The sequence below is a fragment of the Vigna unguiculata genome, chromosome 5 (genome assembly GCF_004118075.2).
Source record: "Vigna unguiculata cultivar IT97K-499-35 chromosome 5, ASM411807v1, whole genome shotgun sequence".
Lineage (NCBI taxonomy): Eukaryota > Viridiplantae > Streptophyta > Magnoliopsida > Fabales > Fabaceae > Vigna > Vigna unguiculata.
Window position 1 is genome coordinate 41,805,805 of NC_040283.1, and position 19,372 is coordinate 41,825,176.

A 19,372-nucleotide genomic window follows, 5' to 3' on the forward strand; every position below is an offset into this window, starting at 1 on the left:
AAATTTATATCTTTATATCACTGTTTCAATATTCTATAAAAAAGAATTAACTTGATTATGCTTAAAATTTTCTTAGTCTATGTAAAACACTTTAAAACTACACTCATTTCGGAATGTAACCAAAAGGTGAGTATATTTATTTTTTCTAAAATCAGACCAGTGTCCATTTTAGAACTTTTTTTATTCGTTCAAAACATAAAAATTTGTTCCATCAAATTCGTCTGGTGAGAGATTTAATTAATCAGAAAAAAAAAATCCACTTATCTTCAACAACAAAGAACTATTCATACACAGAAAAAAACAAAAAGGGACAATAATAAATTGTTATCATGAGATTCAATTCACCCCTGTTAAATCTCTACATTGTTTATTGTCTTGTAAGAAAATTTTCACTATGTTCATGATTACTTACTTATGTGTATCTATTCAAACATCTAAAAGTGAATATAATTCACGGTATAAATTTCTGCTATAAATCAGTCAGAAGAATTTTTCAAGATTGAAAACATTATTATTTTTAAATAACTAAATCGATACAAGTTAAAAGATAAAAAATTAAAGGATTTAAAAAAAACAAAAATAAAGATAAATCTTAAAAAAAAATTGTCCCAGTGAAAATATTACACTTAACTGATATACTAAGTACAGAAGTAGTAGTTTTTGATGGGGAAAACAACAACAAACAATATACCAGAGAATGCAGCGGATATAATTTCCCCTAACTTGCAAGAATCTATGAGGAGCAATAATCAAAGAGCAGCAATAATAAATCACCAAAAGCACAAATAAAGGCACCAAGATTTTTAACGTGGAAAACCCCTCAAATCAAGGGTAAAAACCACGAGTCGTCCAGACCAAAGAAATAGCTTCACTATGATCAACAAGAGTACAAAAGAGTCTCAATCAATAGCACAAATTAGTGCCAACACCCAACCAAATAACAAAGCAACAAAGCTTTCAAATAGAGAAGAACAAGAGAGGAAAACCTCTACAAATCACTGCTGCAGTGCGAAATTAATATCTCCCAACTCAGACCTCGTATCAAAGATCCGACCGGTCAGAATGAAGAGCAATGAGTTCCGAACCTGCTGTAAAAATTTCAGCCCGATCCAACGGTGAACGAATCCGCAGCGCCGAATTTACTGCGACAGCTCTATGAAAAACGTGAACAGAATTTTCCCTCTACCTCTCCCTCTATGTGTTAGGGCTTTCAGTGTATTCTTACTCTATTGTTCTGCCTCTCTCTTTATTTTATAGCCTCCTCTCCACTAGGTTTAAGTGAGACATGGGCTTCTCAAATTTTGGGCCTTTTCTCCACATAGGAAGGGAGCCCAATACCCAACAAATCTCCCCCTCACAACTATGTGGAGATAACCGCCAAACCGGCGATCTCACAACAAACTTCAAACTTTCCTCTTGGCAATGCTTTAGTCATCATATCAGCACCATTATCATCTGTATGAACCTTTTTCAACTCCAACAACTTAGCATCCAAAGCATCACGTATCCAATGATACCTCACATCAATATGTTTGGATCTAGAATGAAAAGTTGGATTCTTACCAAGATGGATAGCACTTTGGCTATCAACAAACAATGAATAGTTATCTTGCCTAAAACCAAGCTCCTGCAAGAATTTCTTCAACCATAACACCTCCTTGCATGCTTCAGTAATAGCAATGAACTCTGCTTCTGTAGTAGACAACGCTACACACCTTTGTAGTCTTGATTGCCAAGCCACAGCTCCCCCTGCAAACTTTATCAAATAGCCCGAAGTGGACTTTCTGGAATCAATATCCCCAGCCAAATCTGAGTCTGAGTAACCCATCAAAGTAGGTTTATCACCTCCAAAACAAAGCTTCATATCAACTGTACCATGAAGATACCTCAAAATCCATTTCACAGCATTCCAATGCTCTCTACCTGGGTTTGACAAAAATCGACTAACTGTACCAACAGCATGTGCAATATCTGGTCTTGTACACACCATCGCATACATCAAACTGCCCACCGCAGATGCATAAGGAACTCTACTCATATTGGTCTTCTCAACTTCATTTGAAGGACTCTGTTTAACACTCAGTTTAAAATGAGTAGCAAGAGGAGTACTCACAGCTTTAGCATTTTCCATCTGGAATCTCTGCAACACCTTCCTAATGTATTGCTCTTGTGATAGATAAATCTTCTTTTCTCTCCTATCACGTGAGATATGTATGCCAAGAATCCTTTTAGCAGCTCCCAAGTCTTTCATGGCAAAAGACTCGCCAAGTGTCTTCTTTAACCTGTCAATTTTGGAAATATCTTTTCCAACAATAAGCATGTCATCAACATATAATAACAGGATAATAAAGTCATCATTAGAAAAACTTTTAACAAAGACACAATGATCAGAAGTAGTCTTCATGTAACCCTGCTCACACATAAAAGACTCAAACTTCTTATACCACTGCCTTGGAGCCTGCTTCAAACCGTATAGACTCTTCCTTAGTCTACACACATATTCTTCCTTGCCTTTAACAAGAAAACCATCAGGTTGCTTCATGTATATCTCTTCCTCCAAATTACCATGAAGGAAAGCTGTCTTCACATCCATCTGCTCAACCTCCAAATCAAGAGTAGCAGCTAAACTTAGCACAGTTCTGATGGATGACATTTTCACCACAGGTGAGAAAATCTCATTGAAATCAACACCCTTTTTCTGTCTGAAACCTTTCACCACTAATCTGGCCTTGTACCTTGGAAGTGTAGAATTTGAATCTTGTTTCACCCTGAAAATCCACCTAGTTTCCAATGCCCTTTTGCCCTTAGGCAATTTCACCAAGTCGTAAGTGTGATTATCATGCAAAGATTTCATCTCATCTTGCATTGCATCCAGCCACTGTTTCTTCTCTTCACTATCCAAAGCCTCTTCAAAACACTCAGGTTCTCCACCGTCAGTCAAGGTTATGTACTCATCACAGGAATACCTTGTAGAAGGTTGTTTCTGTCTATTAGACCTCCTGAGTTGGACTTGAGGTGATTCAGGTATATCACCAAGATCGTCATCATCATCATGTTCCTCTTGAGCATCATCAATTGGAACCTCTACTCCACTTCCAAACTGTTGATCATCAACATCACCATGTTGCTCATTGTCTTGAGCTTCCGTTTCAACATTCTCCAAATTGTGAGTGGGCAACCTCATCGGATTACCATCAGTGAGATTACTGTCTTTCTCGGGTGTGGTCTTCTTCACCTTATCAATGTCTTCAATGGTCTGATCTTCCATGAATTGTACATCACGGCTTCTAACAAGCTTCTTCTCAACAGGATCATAAAACCTGTAGCCAAATTCATCCTCACCATAGCCAATAAAGATACATTGCCTTGTCTTTTTATCTAACTTGGATCTTTCATCCTTAGGAACATGAACAAATGCCCTGCAACCAAAGACACGCAAATGATCATAGCTAACATTCTTACCAAACCAAATTTTGTCTGGCACCTCAGTATTCAAAGCAACTGCGGGACTGAGATTAATAACATGCACAGCTGCAAGCAATGCCTCTCCCCAAAAGTGCTTAGGCAACTTTGCTTCTGAAAGCATACATGTAACCCTTTCAACCAAGGTCCTGTTCATCCTCTCCGCTAGACCATTCAACTGAGGAGTTTTAGGAGGAGTCTTCTCGTGTCTAATACCATGCTGCCTGCAATAAACATCAAAAGGTCCACGGTACTCACCACCATTATCACTACGGATGCATTTCAGCTTCTTGCCTGATTGCCTCTCAACCATAGCATGAAATTCCTTGAACTTTTCAAGTACTTGACCTTTCCGCTGAAGAGCATAGACCCATAGCTTCCTGGAACAATCATCAATAAAAGTAACAAAGTAAAGTGCACCACTAAATGACTTTACCTTTAATGGGCCACAAACGTCAGAATGCACCAATTCAAGCAATTCTGACTTCCTTGAGGGTGGATGCTTCTTAAAAGATACTCTGGTTTGTTTACCAGCCATGCAATGAGAACATTTCTCCAATTCTGCATTTCTCAATCCCATAAGCACATCCTTTTTAGCTAAGCAGTTAAGCCCTTTCTCACTTATATGACCAAGCCTCCGGTGCCACAAAGATGCCTCCATATACATAGCATTCACACTGTCTTTAGCAACCAAAGCTTTAGTCCAATACAATTTAGATTGTTTCTCCCCTCTGGCCATAACCAAGTTACCTTTAGTGAGCTTCCATTTACTAGAACCAAAGTGATTGTCATAACCACAATCATCAAGCAACTGCACAGAGATTAAATTAAAACGAACATCCGGAGCATGTTTGACTCCTTTAAGCAACAACTGCACTCCCATGTTGGTTTGCAGGCAAACATCACCAACACCAATCACTTTAGACTCACCATCATTACCCATCTTCAACACTCCAAAATCACCAGAAGTGTAAGATGTGAAGAACTCCTTCCTAGGTGTAACATGCAGTGTAGCACCACTATCAATAATCCACATGCTCTCATCAGATACAAGATTAACGGACTCAAAGTCACGAAGAAGAACAAGATCACCATCTGTAGCAGTAGTGACACGATCATCATCATCATGATCATTCTCTCTCTGTTTGCCCTTCTTGTCTTTGTTCTCCTTTTTCCACTTAAAACAGTATTTCTGAATGTGTCCAGTTTTATGACAAAAATGGCACTCTAAATTCTTGTATCTTGACTTGGACTTGCTCCTACTCTTCTCTCTACCACCTTTATGTTCCTTTTTCTGACTTCTCCCCCTAGCTTCTGTAACAAGCATCTCAGACTGAGATGAAGAACCATGTGCCTTCCTTCTCATCTCTTCATTAAGAGCACCGCTCTTTGCCATCTGAAAAGAAACAACACCATTCGAGGCAGAGTTCGTAATTGAAACCCGAAATACCTCCCAAGACTCTGGTAGAGTATTAAGCAACCATAATCCCATAACTTCGTCATCAAACTTTATGCTCATTCCTGACAATTGATCTAGGAGCCCTTGAAACTCATTTAAGTGATCAGAAATAGAAGAATTCTCCATGTACCTCAAATTCATCAAGCAATTTAACAAATACAATTTATTATTGCCCGACTTAGAAGCATACAAAGACTCAATCTTCTCCCACAAAGCTCTGGCATGTGTCTCATTAGCAATATGATTATAAACATTATCTTCAACATATTGCCGAATAAAACCACATACCTGTTGGTGCTCAAAGTCCCATTCTTCTTCAGACATAGAATCTGGCTTCTGTGTAGCAAAGACCGGAAGATGCAATTTCTTGACAAATAATAAATCTTTCATCTTGCCCTTCCACAAATGATAATTTGTACCATTCAAAGTAATCATCTTTGCATTTGCCTCCATCATTCAAGCAAGTAAATATAGCCCAACCAAGAGCTCTGATGCCACTCTGATGGGGAAAACAACAACAAACAATATACCAGAGAATGCAGCGGATATAATTTCCCCTAACTTGCAAGAATCTATGAGGAGCAATAATCAAAGAGCAGCAATAATAAATCACCAAAAGCACAAATAAAGGCACCAAGATTTTTAACGTGGAAAACCCCTCAAATCAAGGGTAAAAACCACGAGTCGTCCAGACCAAAGAAATAGCTTCACTATGATCAACAAGAGTACAAAAGAGTCTCAATCAATAGCACAAATTAGTGCCAACACCCAACCAAATAACAAAGCAACAAAGCTTTCAAATAGAGAAGAACAAGAGAGGAAAACCTCTACAAATCACTGCTGCAGTGCGAAATTAATATCTCCCAACTCAGACCTCGTATCAAAGATCCGACCGGTCAGAATGAAGAGCAATGAGTTCCGAACCTGCTGTAAAAATTTCAGCCCGATCCAACGGTGAACGAATCCGCAGCGCCGAATTTACTGCGACAGCTCTATGAAAAACGTGAACAGAATTTTCCCTCTACCTCTCCCTCTATGTGTTAGGGCTTTCAGTGTATTCTTACTCTATTGTTCTGCCTCTCTCTTTATTTTATAGCCTCCTCTCCACTAGGTTTAAGTGAGACATGGGCTTCTCAAATTTTGGGCCTTTTCTCCACATAGGAAGGGAGCCCAATACCCAACAGTTTTCAACTAACAATAAATTGTCCAACTACCTAACAAAGTTAAACATAAATGGTCAACCTCCACCTCAACTTCAACTACCGTTCTTCTCTGTTTCTTTCCACTCCCTCCCAAATCTTCAACAGCAACCATTGTTCTTCTCCTTCTATTAATACCTCTCAACAAAACTCCTTCTCTTCAACACACACTTCATCCTCCACCACACTCAAACCACCACCTTCCTCCAATGGCTGACTCCAATACCTCTTCCACTCAAACTTCTTCACATTCTTCTGGTATGTATATTCATTTTCACTCTATTATTCCTTCTTTTTCAGATCTTACTTACCATGCAAAACAAATATTTCAATGCTTTTTTTATCATATTAAATTCATGTAGCTGTTAAACCTGCAAACTTGAGAGTGCACACACACGCATTAATCTTTGCAGTTTTTTTCTTCTTGTGGGTCACTCTTTTAGTGTTTTCTCATGGAACACCAACTACTTTTGGAACCTAATTTCAAAATCTTCTTTGATTGCTAACTTGCTTTTGCTGTAAGTTTTCTTTAATAGCACTGTCTGGTGTACACTTCTGAAGTTGAAAATTGGAAAAATTTATAACTTTTAATAATTTCAGACAACAATAGTAATAAAGAATGTGAAAAAAGACAACTTTTGATAGAAAAAGGTAGTTAAAAACACTCTAGAGTTTATGACAGATACCCAATTATTAACTGACATGCATATGGTTGTGGAAAAGTGGAAATTACTACAATCAAACTATTACAATCATCATATATATGAAAATGTTAAGTGAATAGTGTTCACACGTATCATAACAATTTGAGTCTCTTAGAGTTGACACAACAACAAACCAAAAATTTGGTAGTTAGCTAGCTACTTTTCTGCATGGTTTTTTAGTGAAAGATGACAGAACCTGTTTAGATTCAGGGAAGGTTGAATTTTCTGAAGACGAGGAAACTCTTATCATCAGGATGTATAAACTGGTTGGGAAAAGGTGAGAAAAAATTGTTGTTAACATGCTTTGAAACTTACCCTTTTGAAGAAGTGTAGTGAATAAAAGCAATGTGTTTGTTTTTGTTTTTAGGTGGTCTTTGATTGCTGGAAGAATTCCTGGAAGAACAGCAGATGAAATAGAGAAGTATTGGACTTCGAGACTCTCGAGTTCTCGTGAATGAAGTGGCAGAGTACTACTTATTGGTGGTGTTCAGTGTAGGATGAGCAACAAGATTTTGGGTGCAACAATTAGTGTTAAGTTGTGGGAGTGATTTTGTGGGACATAAACTGAATTAAAGTTGGTCTTATTTATTTATAGGTATTTGTATTTGTATTGGCTATAAAAGAAAGAAACAGCAACTATAAAAGCTGGTTTGTGTAATAGTTTTCCATCTTCAAATGTTACTTGGTGGTGTTCACTTTCTTCGTTTCTCTTTCTCATGTATTAATTGAACCAGTCCAATTCTTCATATCAGAACTGCATAGGGATTCTGGTGTGTTATTCTTGCATATCATCTTTCAAACTCTAACTAAGAAGCACCACTTGATTGAATGATCTTTTCATTTCATATATATAGAATGGGTGGTGGCGCTAGGTCCCACATCGTTCGTTGTAGGGTTGAGTGGAACACACCTAAAAGAAAAGGTGTTAGTGTTGTGGATATAATATGATGTTACATACAGCTACAAACAATAGTTTCACCTAAAAGATTTGTTTTTTTTTTTCCATATACATATGTTAAAACTTATCAAAAAGTACAAAAATCACAAAAAAGTATTAAATAATAGGTGAGATTCATTAAAAATTTTAATTTTAATAAATTTTTGCTAATGATAATAAGTATGTCTAAAAAATTACTATATATAAATATATCATGAATGGTCAAAATTAAGGTTATAAGTTTTTCTTTAAATTATTATAACATCACAAATTTATAAACGCAAAAATTCAGTGGACGAAGAATAAAAAGAAATATTTGTCTTAACAGTGTTTAAAATAATGCGTCTAAAAATAATTATGAGCACCATACTACTATTTATTTATTTATTTTTATTTCAATATAAAATAGTAAAGTGATAAGAAGTAATAATATATAATATATTAAGACAATAAAGAATAGTATAAACAACAAAATTTAAAATGAACTATCGTTTTCTCTCTCTCTCTTCTCTCTCAATTTCAATTTCAAGCACAAAGAGAAAGCGATCTGAGTGGATGAGGTGAGAAGTTGGGAGCTGATTCGCCATCAAGCATCTCGCAACACAATTTCTGACCAAACGTGAAATCCGTGTTTTTCAAGGTATACGCAGCTTTGTTTTCTTCTCTTCTGTTTTTTCGTATCGCTTTCTAAGGCTTCCATCGAACCTACTTTTTCTATATTTAATGTTTCTGTATTCAATGTTTGTCTTTCTATGGATTCTGCAATATTCACTTTACCTCTGTTTTACTAACCTTGAAATCGAACTAGATCAAATTCATATGCTGTTCAGGAAATTCTGGATCTGGTCAATTACTCTGTAGGTTTATATGTGGCTTTGGGATAATTTTTACCGGAGTTAACTTCAAGAGAGCTCCTTTTTATCCATGAGAGAGAGAATGTTGGAACAGGAAGGTGGGTTGAGAACCCTAAACCTTGGAATATGGGTTAGCTTTTGCAAATTTGGTGTCGGATAATCTTCACTTTGCAGAAATGGGTTTTCTGCATATTGGTGTTGGAAAATGTTTACCATTGGTATTGGTAAGTACAGAAGGTTTGTTTGAAAATTTGTTTTTTTTAATGCGAGTTTGTTATGAAACTTAGTATCAAATTTTCAACCCTATACAGTTTTTTTTTTTCTTAGTTCAATAAATAGGAGTTTTTTTTTTTTTAAAAGTATGAGTTTTATATTGTCAACTAATTGGAAATCATTATTGGTTACTATTTTTAATTTATTATTATGAAAATTAATAGACTAATTATACATGACGTTTTGAATTCAGCTACACGTATATTACTTTCTTAAACTTAAAGTTCAACGTCTGTTTTGTCAAAATCACATTTGTCTTTTGCAAACGGGAATTTCTGGACTGTGCAATCATAAATCCTAACATGTTAGATGTCTGAGTTTGTTCATGCTATATTAGATTGCTCTCTGTACTGGATTGCAGGTATTTTCTGCTTCTTCAGCTGACGAACATTGAGTTTCTATTGCCCCTGTCTGTTATTTATAGAAATTGTGGATTTATGATTTCAGTGAGTGAATTCAAATATTGGATATTGGCTGGTTGATGTTTGACATATGGTTGTTTGTTGCGTGCTATCTTCCGGTCCCTTAACAATCAAAAGGAGTATCTGCTTAACATGGTTTTATGGTATTGATTGTTAGATATTACTCACATTGCTGTCTTAGATAAGCGTTATTCATGTCGCTTCGTGTGCTGAACGCCTACTAAATATCATGGTAACAAATAAACTGTATAATGTGAAAAATCCAACCTTGGAAATCATTGTGACCTCAAGATAATATAAACTTAAAGAATTAGGATTTCCCTTATCTGGAAATTCAGATTGGTTTGAGTGATTAAAGTTGTTGAAATGACTATACAGAACATGATTTTCTGGTTACATGTCTCACTATATTATCAATGAGAGATAAGAAGTTCCTTAAACTTGAATATACATGCTTCTTGACAACATGCCTAATTGAAAACAAATCTAGTTCTTTTATCTTGATATAAGAAATTTTTATTTAATGATGAAACTTGATAAGAGAAAAATGCAAGTGAAATATATTGCCATATAGCTGGAGGCAACATTCAATGGGTAAGAATAGACATTTGAAGTTGGGACCATTTGGTGAGTGGTGGGTAATAGTAACTTGGAGTTTTCCGGTTTTCCCGTATATCTTTTTAGTGTAATCTTTAGCTATATGAAAATATCAAACTCAAGTGTAGTCCATAACTACATTGCCTATCTAGTGTCAAGCCGAATGGATACTGAAGTTTCTATTCTCTAACCCTCTGGGCTACAAACAAGCAATAGCTACATGGTCTTTTTAATCACTGCAAGGATGATTAAGATAACTGTGATTGTTGAAATTCTCTACCTCCTATTGTTTCTGATGTGAGAATTTTCTTGGCAATTATTTTCCTTGAGGTCTAGATGCTCTACTGACAAAAGTTCCCATGATATTCCGGCTGTGTGGACAATAAGGGATAAAGTTGTCAAAATTTCAAAGTATTCTAAGAATTTATGAGGACAAGTACCTTACATGATTAAAGTTAAATTAGTGCCGAATATTTGTTTGGGGGAAATGATGAGCTCTAGATGGATATATATATATATATATATATATATATATATATATATATATATATATATATATATATATATATATATATATAAAAGAAAAATAACTAACAGTTAGAAGAAGACATGTTCAATTTCAAGACATTCAACAATTCTCGGCTTCAGAAGTCATGATAAGAACGTAACAACATATACTTACATTCTTGCTTTTGTTTACTCTTCATCTACTTTTAAAGCCCATCATGAACTTTATCTACTCGAATTTAAGGGACTGTATGGAAAACCCTTTATCTTTCGAAGACAGAAAGATGGAGTACAGGGAAGTTCTTAAGTTAGTCTTATTAACTAAAAAAAAGAAACAGCAAGTATGAAAATTCCTGGTTTTCCTTGTCTCTAAGCTAACTTATGTTGCCCATGAGACTATTTTATCTCTGACATCAGTTATTCATCAATTGACAATTAGATTGTGTATACTATGACTTGTTAATATCAACATGGAAGAGGTGATAAGTTAGGAGCAATGATGGTATAACAGCTGCCCCCTCTACCCTAAAGAAGCTCCAACACTGAGCCAGAGTGTCTAAATAGTAATTGCGACCACAAGATTAATAATTCTCAACCATTGCTGTTTATACAATCAATGACCAATTTAACAGAATTCAACTATTCAAGCTTACCTCATATTTGCATACTCAACTTTTGAATGCATTACCCATGCTAATTCTCCTGAAATCAAATCAATCATTTGTTTACACAGGAAGTAGAATAGTACTAGTCATTTACACCTCTCACACTTCATCTCAAATACTTATAATATATAAACTAAAGTCCTATTTAACCAATAATTACACAACCAGCTAACTTTAGCATTGGTAGTTAAATATGGGTAGATTTAAGTAAGTTTGGTAGCTGGCTAATCAGAGTGACGTATTGGGAAATGTTTGAATTGCTTTATTAACGAAAAAGTAATGGATAAAAGCTCTTGCTCCTGATTCAGAGTTAAAGAAAAATAGTGGACAACCTATTATGCATTAGCCGTGCAAGTGTACACTAAAAGCCAATTTGACAATGTAGAAGGTACTACAATCAAAGTAACTACTGTAACAATTGAGTTTTTTCCTGCACTTACAAATTAAATGTGGAATATCTATAGTTCTGTTCTTTATATCTAAGCAATAAAATTACTTTCCTCTCCTCTGGTTACTTCTTCCATGGTTTCAAAACAGCGAGTACGATGATGGCGGCAATGGCCAGGAGCAATATAATGGAAATCATCATGCATTTTCTTGATTTCTTTTGCAAGCTTTTTGCAGTTTGGAGAGCGTCGTTACCCAGTCTCACATGATCAGTTGCATTTGTCACCTGTTCATTACAGAATGGCATTTTAAAAAGACATGATTAGATGTCCGAAATAGTAAATATTTTCCTAGTAGTTCAAATCTTTTGCAATTGATGCAGTAGTTACATTTTTCTTTCCAAACAATAAACATGGAAAATGCTACTGATGCAAATTAGTTCCTCCAGTATAAACAGTTAATATGATGATTATATATAGGTTTGATAGGAAATATCTATTTTTGGAGTAATTTTATTAAATTGCATAACTGGTATAAAGTAATGGGAGGAACAATTTTCTGCACAAGTAAAACAAAGTTGGTAACGTATTAAGACTCAACACAAGAGGAACTCGCACCAAATGTACACAATAGTCATCACTCTTTTAAGCAATGGAATAAACTTTAGTTTTTTGTACTGTTGAAAGCATTCATACTTTAACATATAATATGATGTAGCCACTATCATACAACTAATTTTATCCGCACATCAATTTTAGTGCATATGTTGTCTTTTGATTTTTACGAAATATTTTTAAGATGCTCATACATAAGAAAGATAGGAACCGAAAAAAGAGGTACATATATAAATATTTAAAATTTCATGGTTATAAGATGAAACAGTGAAGGGTAAGGGTATAAGCTCAAAAAATCAATTACGAGATTATAAGTAGGTTTTGTACGTCCATGGTAGAAATCTGAGGCAACAATGCAATATATTTGTTGTTTTAGCAGAGATTAAAAAGCACCAATGGTAAAAGAATTGTATAATTCAAGTTTTTTGTTCTTAGCAATGCTATAGTTTTTAACTTTCACAATCTAAATATCTAAAACGAGTGTGAAAATAGCCCAAATATAAAGAGATAAAAAGTGTTGTTTGAATAGGTAAAAATGATCCAAAAGGTGAAGTTTGTTTTTCCTTATTCAGATAGGTAGAATAAAAAGAAGAAAAATAAACTCACATATTGCAGGTGCTTATTTGGATAGGTAGAAATGAAAGGGAAAAATAATCATTGTATGTGCTTAGATACTGTTTCCAATTTTATTTAAAGCTGTTTTTTGTGCACCAAGAAGATAAACTATGAACAATAATACCTAAAATATCATGTAAGTTTTGTACTAAACAAACAGAATGCAAAGAAACAAGTAGAAAGTGTAAGAGATTTTATAATAATAAACATTTGATGAAACAATAAATTTTTTATTATGATATTTGTCACAATTGAAGCAATTTAAATTTTATATCACATAATGTATAGTTCAAACATCAAGAAACGAAAAACTGATCCCTAATCCTATTCAATCCCAAACACATTACTAAAGTGTTTCTTTTATCTTCACTCCTATTTCTATTTTTACCATATTTATTTTCACTCACCTTTTCCATTTCTCTAATCCTCGCCAAACGTAACCGAAGGTAAAAGTAAAAGGCATAAAAGCAATATGTTGGGAAATTCCTATTTCACTTTCACCCTCAACTTTTGGTATACCTCCTACTTAGATTATTCGTAGGCATAAGAAGAGAAAAATTAGTAAAATAATGATGTTATCACTTTCTCAAATTAGTAAGTCTTAGCAATTGAAAATAAGTCATAGATGGATGACCAAGCAAGAGTTCAAGAGCTAATTCAGAATTCTAACAGATGCATTTTCTTCTGAAATTCAAATAAAATTCATAAAGACATTCATTGCAATAGGTCGAATCCAATATATAATGTTTATTCTACTACCTTCTACAATATTATAAAATACCTCTAAAATACTATAAAGTATCTCTAAAATATTTTCAACAATTAGATTTTATTATATTTTATAATATCTTATGATATAATAATTGCTTATCTAATACATATAATATTTTATAATAATTAATTATCATTAATAATAGAATCAGCATCCCACCGTTAGAAGTACTCACTTAATCAACAATTACAATAACATAAAAGATGAAAATATCAGTTAATGAAAGTAAATCAAACCAATAAAAAATAATAAATTTGTTTATAGGAAAACATTAAATATATGAAAACTTAATTTTTAATAAATAAATAATTAAAGTTCAATAATGAATTCGTCTTAATTAGTTTCGAGGCATAATCAATGTGGTCAAGATCATGAAATAAATTAGGTTAGGTAACAAATTAAATAAACATAAAAAACAAGTGATAAATCAATTAAAATTAGTATCAATATGAAAAGGAACAAAGATGATTTATTTTTAGGAAATTAAAATTAAAAAAATGGTTCATATAAGAAAGAAAAAATATATTGAATAAAAGAATGAAGGAATCAAGGAAAGATAAAAAGAATTCGTGAAGAAGTAAAAAAATTCAAATAAGGATAAAAATACTAAGAAAGATCCTAGGAGATTTTTCCTAAGAACGACAAAAACTAGCTGTTCAGAGGAGGAACGTATTTCATAATTGTTTTGAGAGAATAAAATCTCATTGAAATTGAATGTGAAAAAGTTCGCAAAGTAGCCAGATAACTTTCTAATTTATACATATAGAGGATAATGTATATTGATATCCACGTAAGTGCCTAAAATAATAATATTTATAATAATAATAATAATAGTAATAAAAATTATGCTATAAAATTATTATTATTATTATTATTATTTATTATATGAAGAAAAAGAAGATGATGAATATACATAATATGATATCCTACAAAGAATTGGGTTAAGAAATAAGATGGTAAGAAATTAAAAAGTGGAAAATGAAACTTGTCACAGAAAAAAAAAAAAGTTAGTGAATAGAAGAAGCAAATATATCAGAAAATGAGCCTTTGAAATACCTATAGAAGCTGCAGAAACATTTTCACAGGTATTCACCAATTTATGTGCACCTTGACTCAGTCCTAGCCAACGAAATCACATGGTCCAAGATAAAATGGAACTCTTCATTACTCTCTCACGTTTATACAAGGTTATTACGTACGCTAATAAAATTGTTAGGACAACCTTGTATTTTTGGTAAACTACCGAGGAGCACTATCTTAAACCAGCTGACAAAAATGAGAACTATGAAGAACTAAAGAATGTTCTCTACGGATGTGCTTTCTATCAATAAAGAATATCAATGCAAGATTGCAACTAGACAATGACAGAAAAAACAGCTTTATAGAATAATACAAGGAAACACAACACCCTGATAAACCTTTGAGGGCTACAAAGAATATGAATTTATATCGTGAGACACGACAATGAATGTATTCAGAAATCAGTCACACCACACAAAACAAGCATCTCGATCATACAAAATAAGAAGGCTTAAAAATCCCGCTCTAAGATGTCCCTTTGACACAAATGCATATGTTATAGACAAAAGGTACACAGGGCCACACACTCGAGCCCTCTAGCTACTCTTCCAAGGTTTGAGAACACCCACAACTATGATAGCTACTATTATCAACAGTATAATGATGGCAATGCACATCCATTTTCGTGAGTTCTTCTGGAGTTTCTTAGCATTTTGAAGTGCACTTGTCCCTCTCTGGACATGATCGACTGCGTTGTTGACCTGAACAAGCCTCTCATTAACGCAAAATCAAACTAAATATGCCCTGTATTCCACATACACATGCATACAAACACAACATTAAGGGTGTGATAGGCGCAGAGTGAACAAACCTGACTTTCAATGTTATCTAGAATTTCTCCTTGTGCATCAACTAAGACTGCCATGTCAAGGTAAATCTGCGAAATGGTAAAATAGAGTTAGACATGCTATGCTATATTATTACAGCTAGATTAAATATTTAAGACTGAGATCTTCGTGTAAGCAAACCTGGTGTAAATCAAGAAGTTTTTTCTCAATCTCTTTCACAGCATCATGTCTCTCCTGAATTTCTTCTACTGTGTTTACTACCTGCAAAATCCAAGTTTTCTTATGTTTTAATTCTCCAAACAAGTGAAGTGAAATCATAACTACAAGTTTCCAAAATGAAACAATTTGTTTGACTACGCTCTCCCCCAATCCCCTGAAAAAAAAATTATCATCTTTGGCCATGAGATAAAAATGTGAAACCTCACTTTACTAAATAAAGTTAGTGTAAATAGAATAATATGTATCAATTCAATCGTGAATTAATTTTCCACTAAGCCTTTTTTTCCATGTACTGAACAAAAAGAGGAAGACAGAAAAAATAACATAATATGTTGAACTTTTCGAGAGGAAAAGATAAACTCTAGTTAAAATCACAAACCAAGTACCTGTCCTCGGCCTGCTTCTAGGATTGCTCTCTGGAAGATTTGCTCACTGTTTCCAGTTTCTATCAGGTGATCTATTGTCTATCACAGTCAATGATGTCCAATTACAACAAAATTTATATGCAGTGAATATCTCATCTCAAATCACAAACTCATGAGTTAAGCTCACCTCATCATCTGGCCTAGTCCCAGTAACTGTAAATCAAATCAAGTAATCACAGTGTCACAAAGTGAACACAATTAAACACTTTATAATATATAAGTTTAAAATAATAATAAAAAACAATGGTACTGCCATAGTGTACCACTGGGATGAAGAGTTCAAACCTGTTATAACTCTTCTCTCCACAACCTCACGATATTCATCTTGTATTCTTTGTCTAAGAGTCTAAAACACAACACATTGATGAGAAGACAGACAAGAAAATGGAAAAACAGCTTCTGCTGTTAGGTGTTCAAAACTAAACATACCTGGAACTCTGTCATGAGATCCTTGAATTTTTTAGCCAAGGCACTATGGTTTCAAGGAAAAGTAAATAATTCAGTTTTCTGGGTCCTTTTATCAAGTACAATGATAAAGACTTGTACAACCAACTTACTTTGTCATATTCATTCTTGCTCTGTCAATACCTGTTCCCTTCTCACAGCCAGGCTTTTGTCTATTAGATAGGTTCTGCACAAAACAATTCATGATCAAATAATTTTCATACTTGTCTGAAATTTTACAATAAATTAACATCCAATAAAACTATATTCAGCCAATAGCTCAATACATCTCTGTTTATAGCCTCAATCTTTGTTTTGACACCATGAGCAATCTTTCCAACTTCATCAATATCCTTCTCCATCCTTTTCTTGATACCTGAAAGTAATGTTATAGGTTTAACACTATTAAGTTTTGTTCGCATATATTGTAAATTCCAAAAGTATATCAAAAAAATTAAATTTGAAGCATAAATATTTATGTAACTTGCCATTGTTGCGGAAAAGACAATTTACCATGTGTCTGTCTGGCTATAGCAGCCTGACAAACCCAAATTAATATAATTTCAGCTCCAATACAAAAAATCCTTACAACGAAATTCAAAATGGATGGTTCAACTAAAGTATATCATTCCATCGTAACACCCGCTTAATGACACATGTTTTGGTAACAGATTTTATTCATTGTTCTAAAGAGCATCAAATTTTAATATTAGCAACAAATGCAGTATTAAGAAAAAAAAAAAAAAAACTGTCATGTGTCTGGCTATAAGTGCCTGACACACCCAAGTTAATTGTCAGCACCAATACCAGAAAATCTTACAACTTAATTCAAGATGGATGATTTCAATTAAAAACAAAAAACATTGCACTTGATGTAACCATAAAAATAACATTGCATTGTAACACACCTTTCATGGCAGATGCTTTTGTAACAGCTTTCGATTCCTCATTAGCTTCCTGGAAAAAAGTACTCTTAGCTTATAAATGAGATCTTGCTGCTGGAAAGTAACAAACGATGAAGATAATGGATACCTTTAGCTTTTGAAGTAGCACCGCCAGCTTATCGATCTGTTTATCAGCCTCATGGATCTAATATCGAAACAAAGAATATCAGTACATGTAGGATATTAACTGCACTGTTGAACAAACTGCATAAACAAAAAGTTGATTATGGAAACAGTAAAACTTATCAGTTCTATTATCCCCTTGGACAACAATATCGTTCGACTCCCAGCCTATTCTAAAATAATATCCGAACAACAAAAAACCCTACAACATCTCAGGTAATAAATTGCTATCTTAAATAGTCAAATGCTCTAAAATTTTAAAAAGCGTATACATTGTGTACCTGCTTATTAAAGGCTTCCATTCCCATATCAGAGTTGCTTCTCGGAACCTGTCCCATTTCAACGTCACTTTCTCTAGAAGGCTGGCCATTACTAGCTTCACCAACAAATGAATCCTGCAAGAAAGAATGTCAAATAATAATGACAATAGTAAAAAGAAAAAGAAAACTATCCTTAGATTTTGATCTTATAACACAACAACATTGTACTAAACATAACCCATTTCCTATTAATGAATTAACAGTAACAAAACAAAAACACCAGAATCACTATCAGAATAAATCCAAAACCAAAAATTATGCCACAAAAAAAATAGCCACCTGCAATCTAATTGGGGATTAACTATGATCTGAGTTAAATTAAGACACCGCCTTTCGGAAATTTTCCACTAGCCATGTAGTGGTTCAGCGATGAACTGAATTGTACGGCTTACAATGTCAGAACACGTTGATTCCTATTCGTATCCCACTAGAATCCAGGCAAAAATTTGGGCACCCCTTAATGTCGTTTTAAAAAAAGAAAAAAAGATAAAATAAAATGAAATGAAACAGAGTATGAATCTGACACTGTGATGGCAGAAAATTAGAACAGAAAAACAATAAGTTTAGCAACAGAACTACAAGACCCAGTTATCAAAATCGAAATTTGAAATCGAAAGAGGGAATTACAGATATCAACTTACAGTGAGAAGGTCGTTCATCGTGAATTGTCAAATCAATCTGTCAGAGAGAAGAAAGAGATGTCCAAAGCAGACAGTGAAACGGCAATAATTGTTGTGTCTTTGGCCGGCGAAACGACAGCGAAGCAAGGCAGGGCAACCCACGAACTCTCTCACAATGCATTTTGTTTTTTGTTTTGGGAGATGTTATTTTGACTCTCCCCTTGACAACCCTGAGGTGGCAAAATGTGAAAGGGCAAAAACGGTAAAGGAAGAAACCACGAAAGGGCAAAAACGGTAAAGGCATAAATCACAACAGGACAAAAAGGGTAAAGAAAAAAAAGTGAGATCAGATCGGAATTTCAAAACTGAAAGTGACAATGGGGATGGAACTTACAGTGAAGTGTAGGAAGCGGATTTAGAAGCCGCTATAAGGAAATCTAGAATTCCTAAATCCAAGAGAAAAGTGAAGGTTTCTTTTGCCACTGTTGGAGTCGCTGGTGGAGGTGTGGAGGTTTCCCGTCGCCGGTGGAGGCATTTGAGTGAGGTGCGGTTTTTTTTGCCACTGTTGAGGTCGTCGGTGCCGCCCTGGTTGGTGGTGGAAGAATTGCGGTTTGAGGGGTTACAATTTCTAATTTGGGAATTATCGATCTACCCCTGTACTTTTACAAATAAAAAAAAATAGTCGCTGAACTTACATATTTACCCTTCAGTGACATTGTGAACTGGGCCCACAACTAAAATACTAGATTGTTTCGTTGTTTGTTTTCTTATATGTTTCAAACAATTTCTTTAAAAACAATAAATGCTTCCATTTCCGTATTCGTATAGTCTATTTTTTACTTTTTAATTTATTATTAAATTATAAAATTGATGATCTTTACAATTTTAATATCTTTTAGAATATAAATAAAACTTACTAATGATATAATTCCCTTTCAAAAT

At 34.1% G+C, this 19,372-nt stretch overlaps 2 protein-coding genes and 1 long non-coding RNA gene across 3 annotated transcripts; 2 read left to right on the forward strand and 1 right to left on the reverse strand.

The window, feature by feature from the left end:
- Positions 1-6,169: 6,169 nt before the first annotated feature.
- Positions 6,170-7,526, forward strand: LOC114184091 (transcription factor CPC-like). Its single transcript, XM_028071330.1, has 3 exons — positions 6,170-6,378; positions 7,005-7,101; positions 7,192-7,526. Exons 1-3 carry the CDS (start codon positions 6,330-6,332, stop codon positions 7,280-7,282), a joined length of 237 nt encoding a protein of 78 aa, XP_027927131.1. The 5' UTR covers positions 6,170-6,329; the 3' UTR covers positions 7,283-7,526.
- Positions 7,527-8,240: 714 nt separating this feature from the next.
- Positions 8,241-9,473, forward strand: LOC114184448. Its single transcript, XR_003604592.1, has 2 exons — positions 8,241-8,839; positions 9,250-9,473. It is a non-coding gene; the product is annotated as an uncharacterized LOC114184448 (long non-coding RNA).
- A 5,356-nt stretch (positions 9,474-14,829) lies between these two features.
- LOC114184447 (syntaxin-132-like) lies at positions 14,830-19,041 on the reverse strand. The gene is made up of 14 exons (XM_028071757.1): positions 18,825-19,041; positions 18,452-18,660; positions 17,772-17,885; positions 17,456-17,512; positions 17,332-17,380; positions 16,711-16,799; positions 16,537-16,610; positions 16,409-16,451; positions 16,265-16,325; positions 16,107-16,132; positions 15,941-16,018; positions 15,516-15,596; positions 15,359-15,424; positions 14,830-15,248 (listed from the first exon to the last, which is right to left on the reverse strand). Exons 2-14 carry the CDS (start codon positions 18,467-18,469, stop codon positions 15,084-15,086), a joined length of 921 nt encoding a protein of 306 aa, XP_027927558.1. The 5' UTR covers positions 18,470-18,660; positions 18,825-19,041; the 3' UTR covers positions 14,830-15,083.
- Positions 19,042-19,372: the final 331 nt, after the last annotated feature.

What these genes read in the sequence shown, in the direction of transcription:
- LOC114184091 (XM_028071330.1), top strand. Translation starts at nt 6,330, where the DNA reads ATGGCTGACTCCAATACCTCTTCCACTCAAACTTCTTCACATTCTTCT. An exon ending in AACTTCTTCACATTCTTCTG is followed by an intron (nt 6,379 to 7,004) that starts GTATGTATATTC and finishes ATGGTTTTTTAG; the next exon opens with TGAAAGATGACAGAACCTGT. An exon ending in TATAAACTGGTTGGGAAAAG is followed by an intron (nt 7,102 to 7,191) that starts GTGAGAAAAAAT and finishes TTTTGTTTTTAG; the next exon opens with GTGGTCTTTGATTGCTGGAA.
- LOC114184447 (XM_028071757.1), bottom strand. An exon ending in GCAAGAATGAATATGACAAA is followed by an intron (nt 16,452 to 16,536) that starts GTAAGTTGGTTG and finishes TTGAAACCATAG; the next exon opens with TGCCTTGGCTAAAAAATTCA. An exon ending in GGAGAGAAGAGTTATAACAG is followed by an intron (nt 16,133 to 16,264) that starts GTTTGAACTCTT and finishes TTTGATTTACAG; the next exon opens with TTACTGGGACTAGGCCAGAT.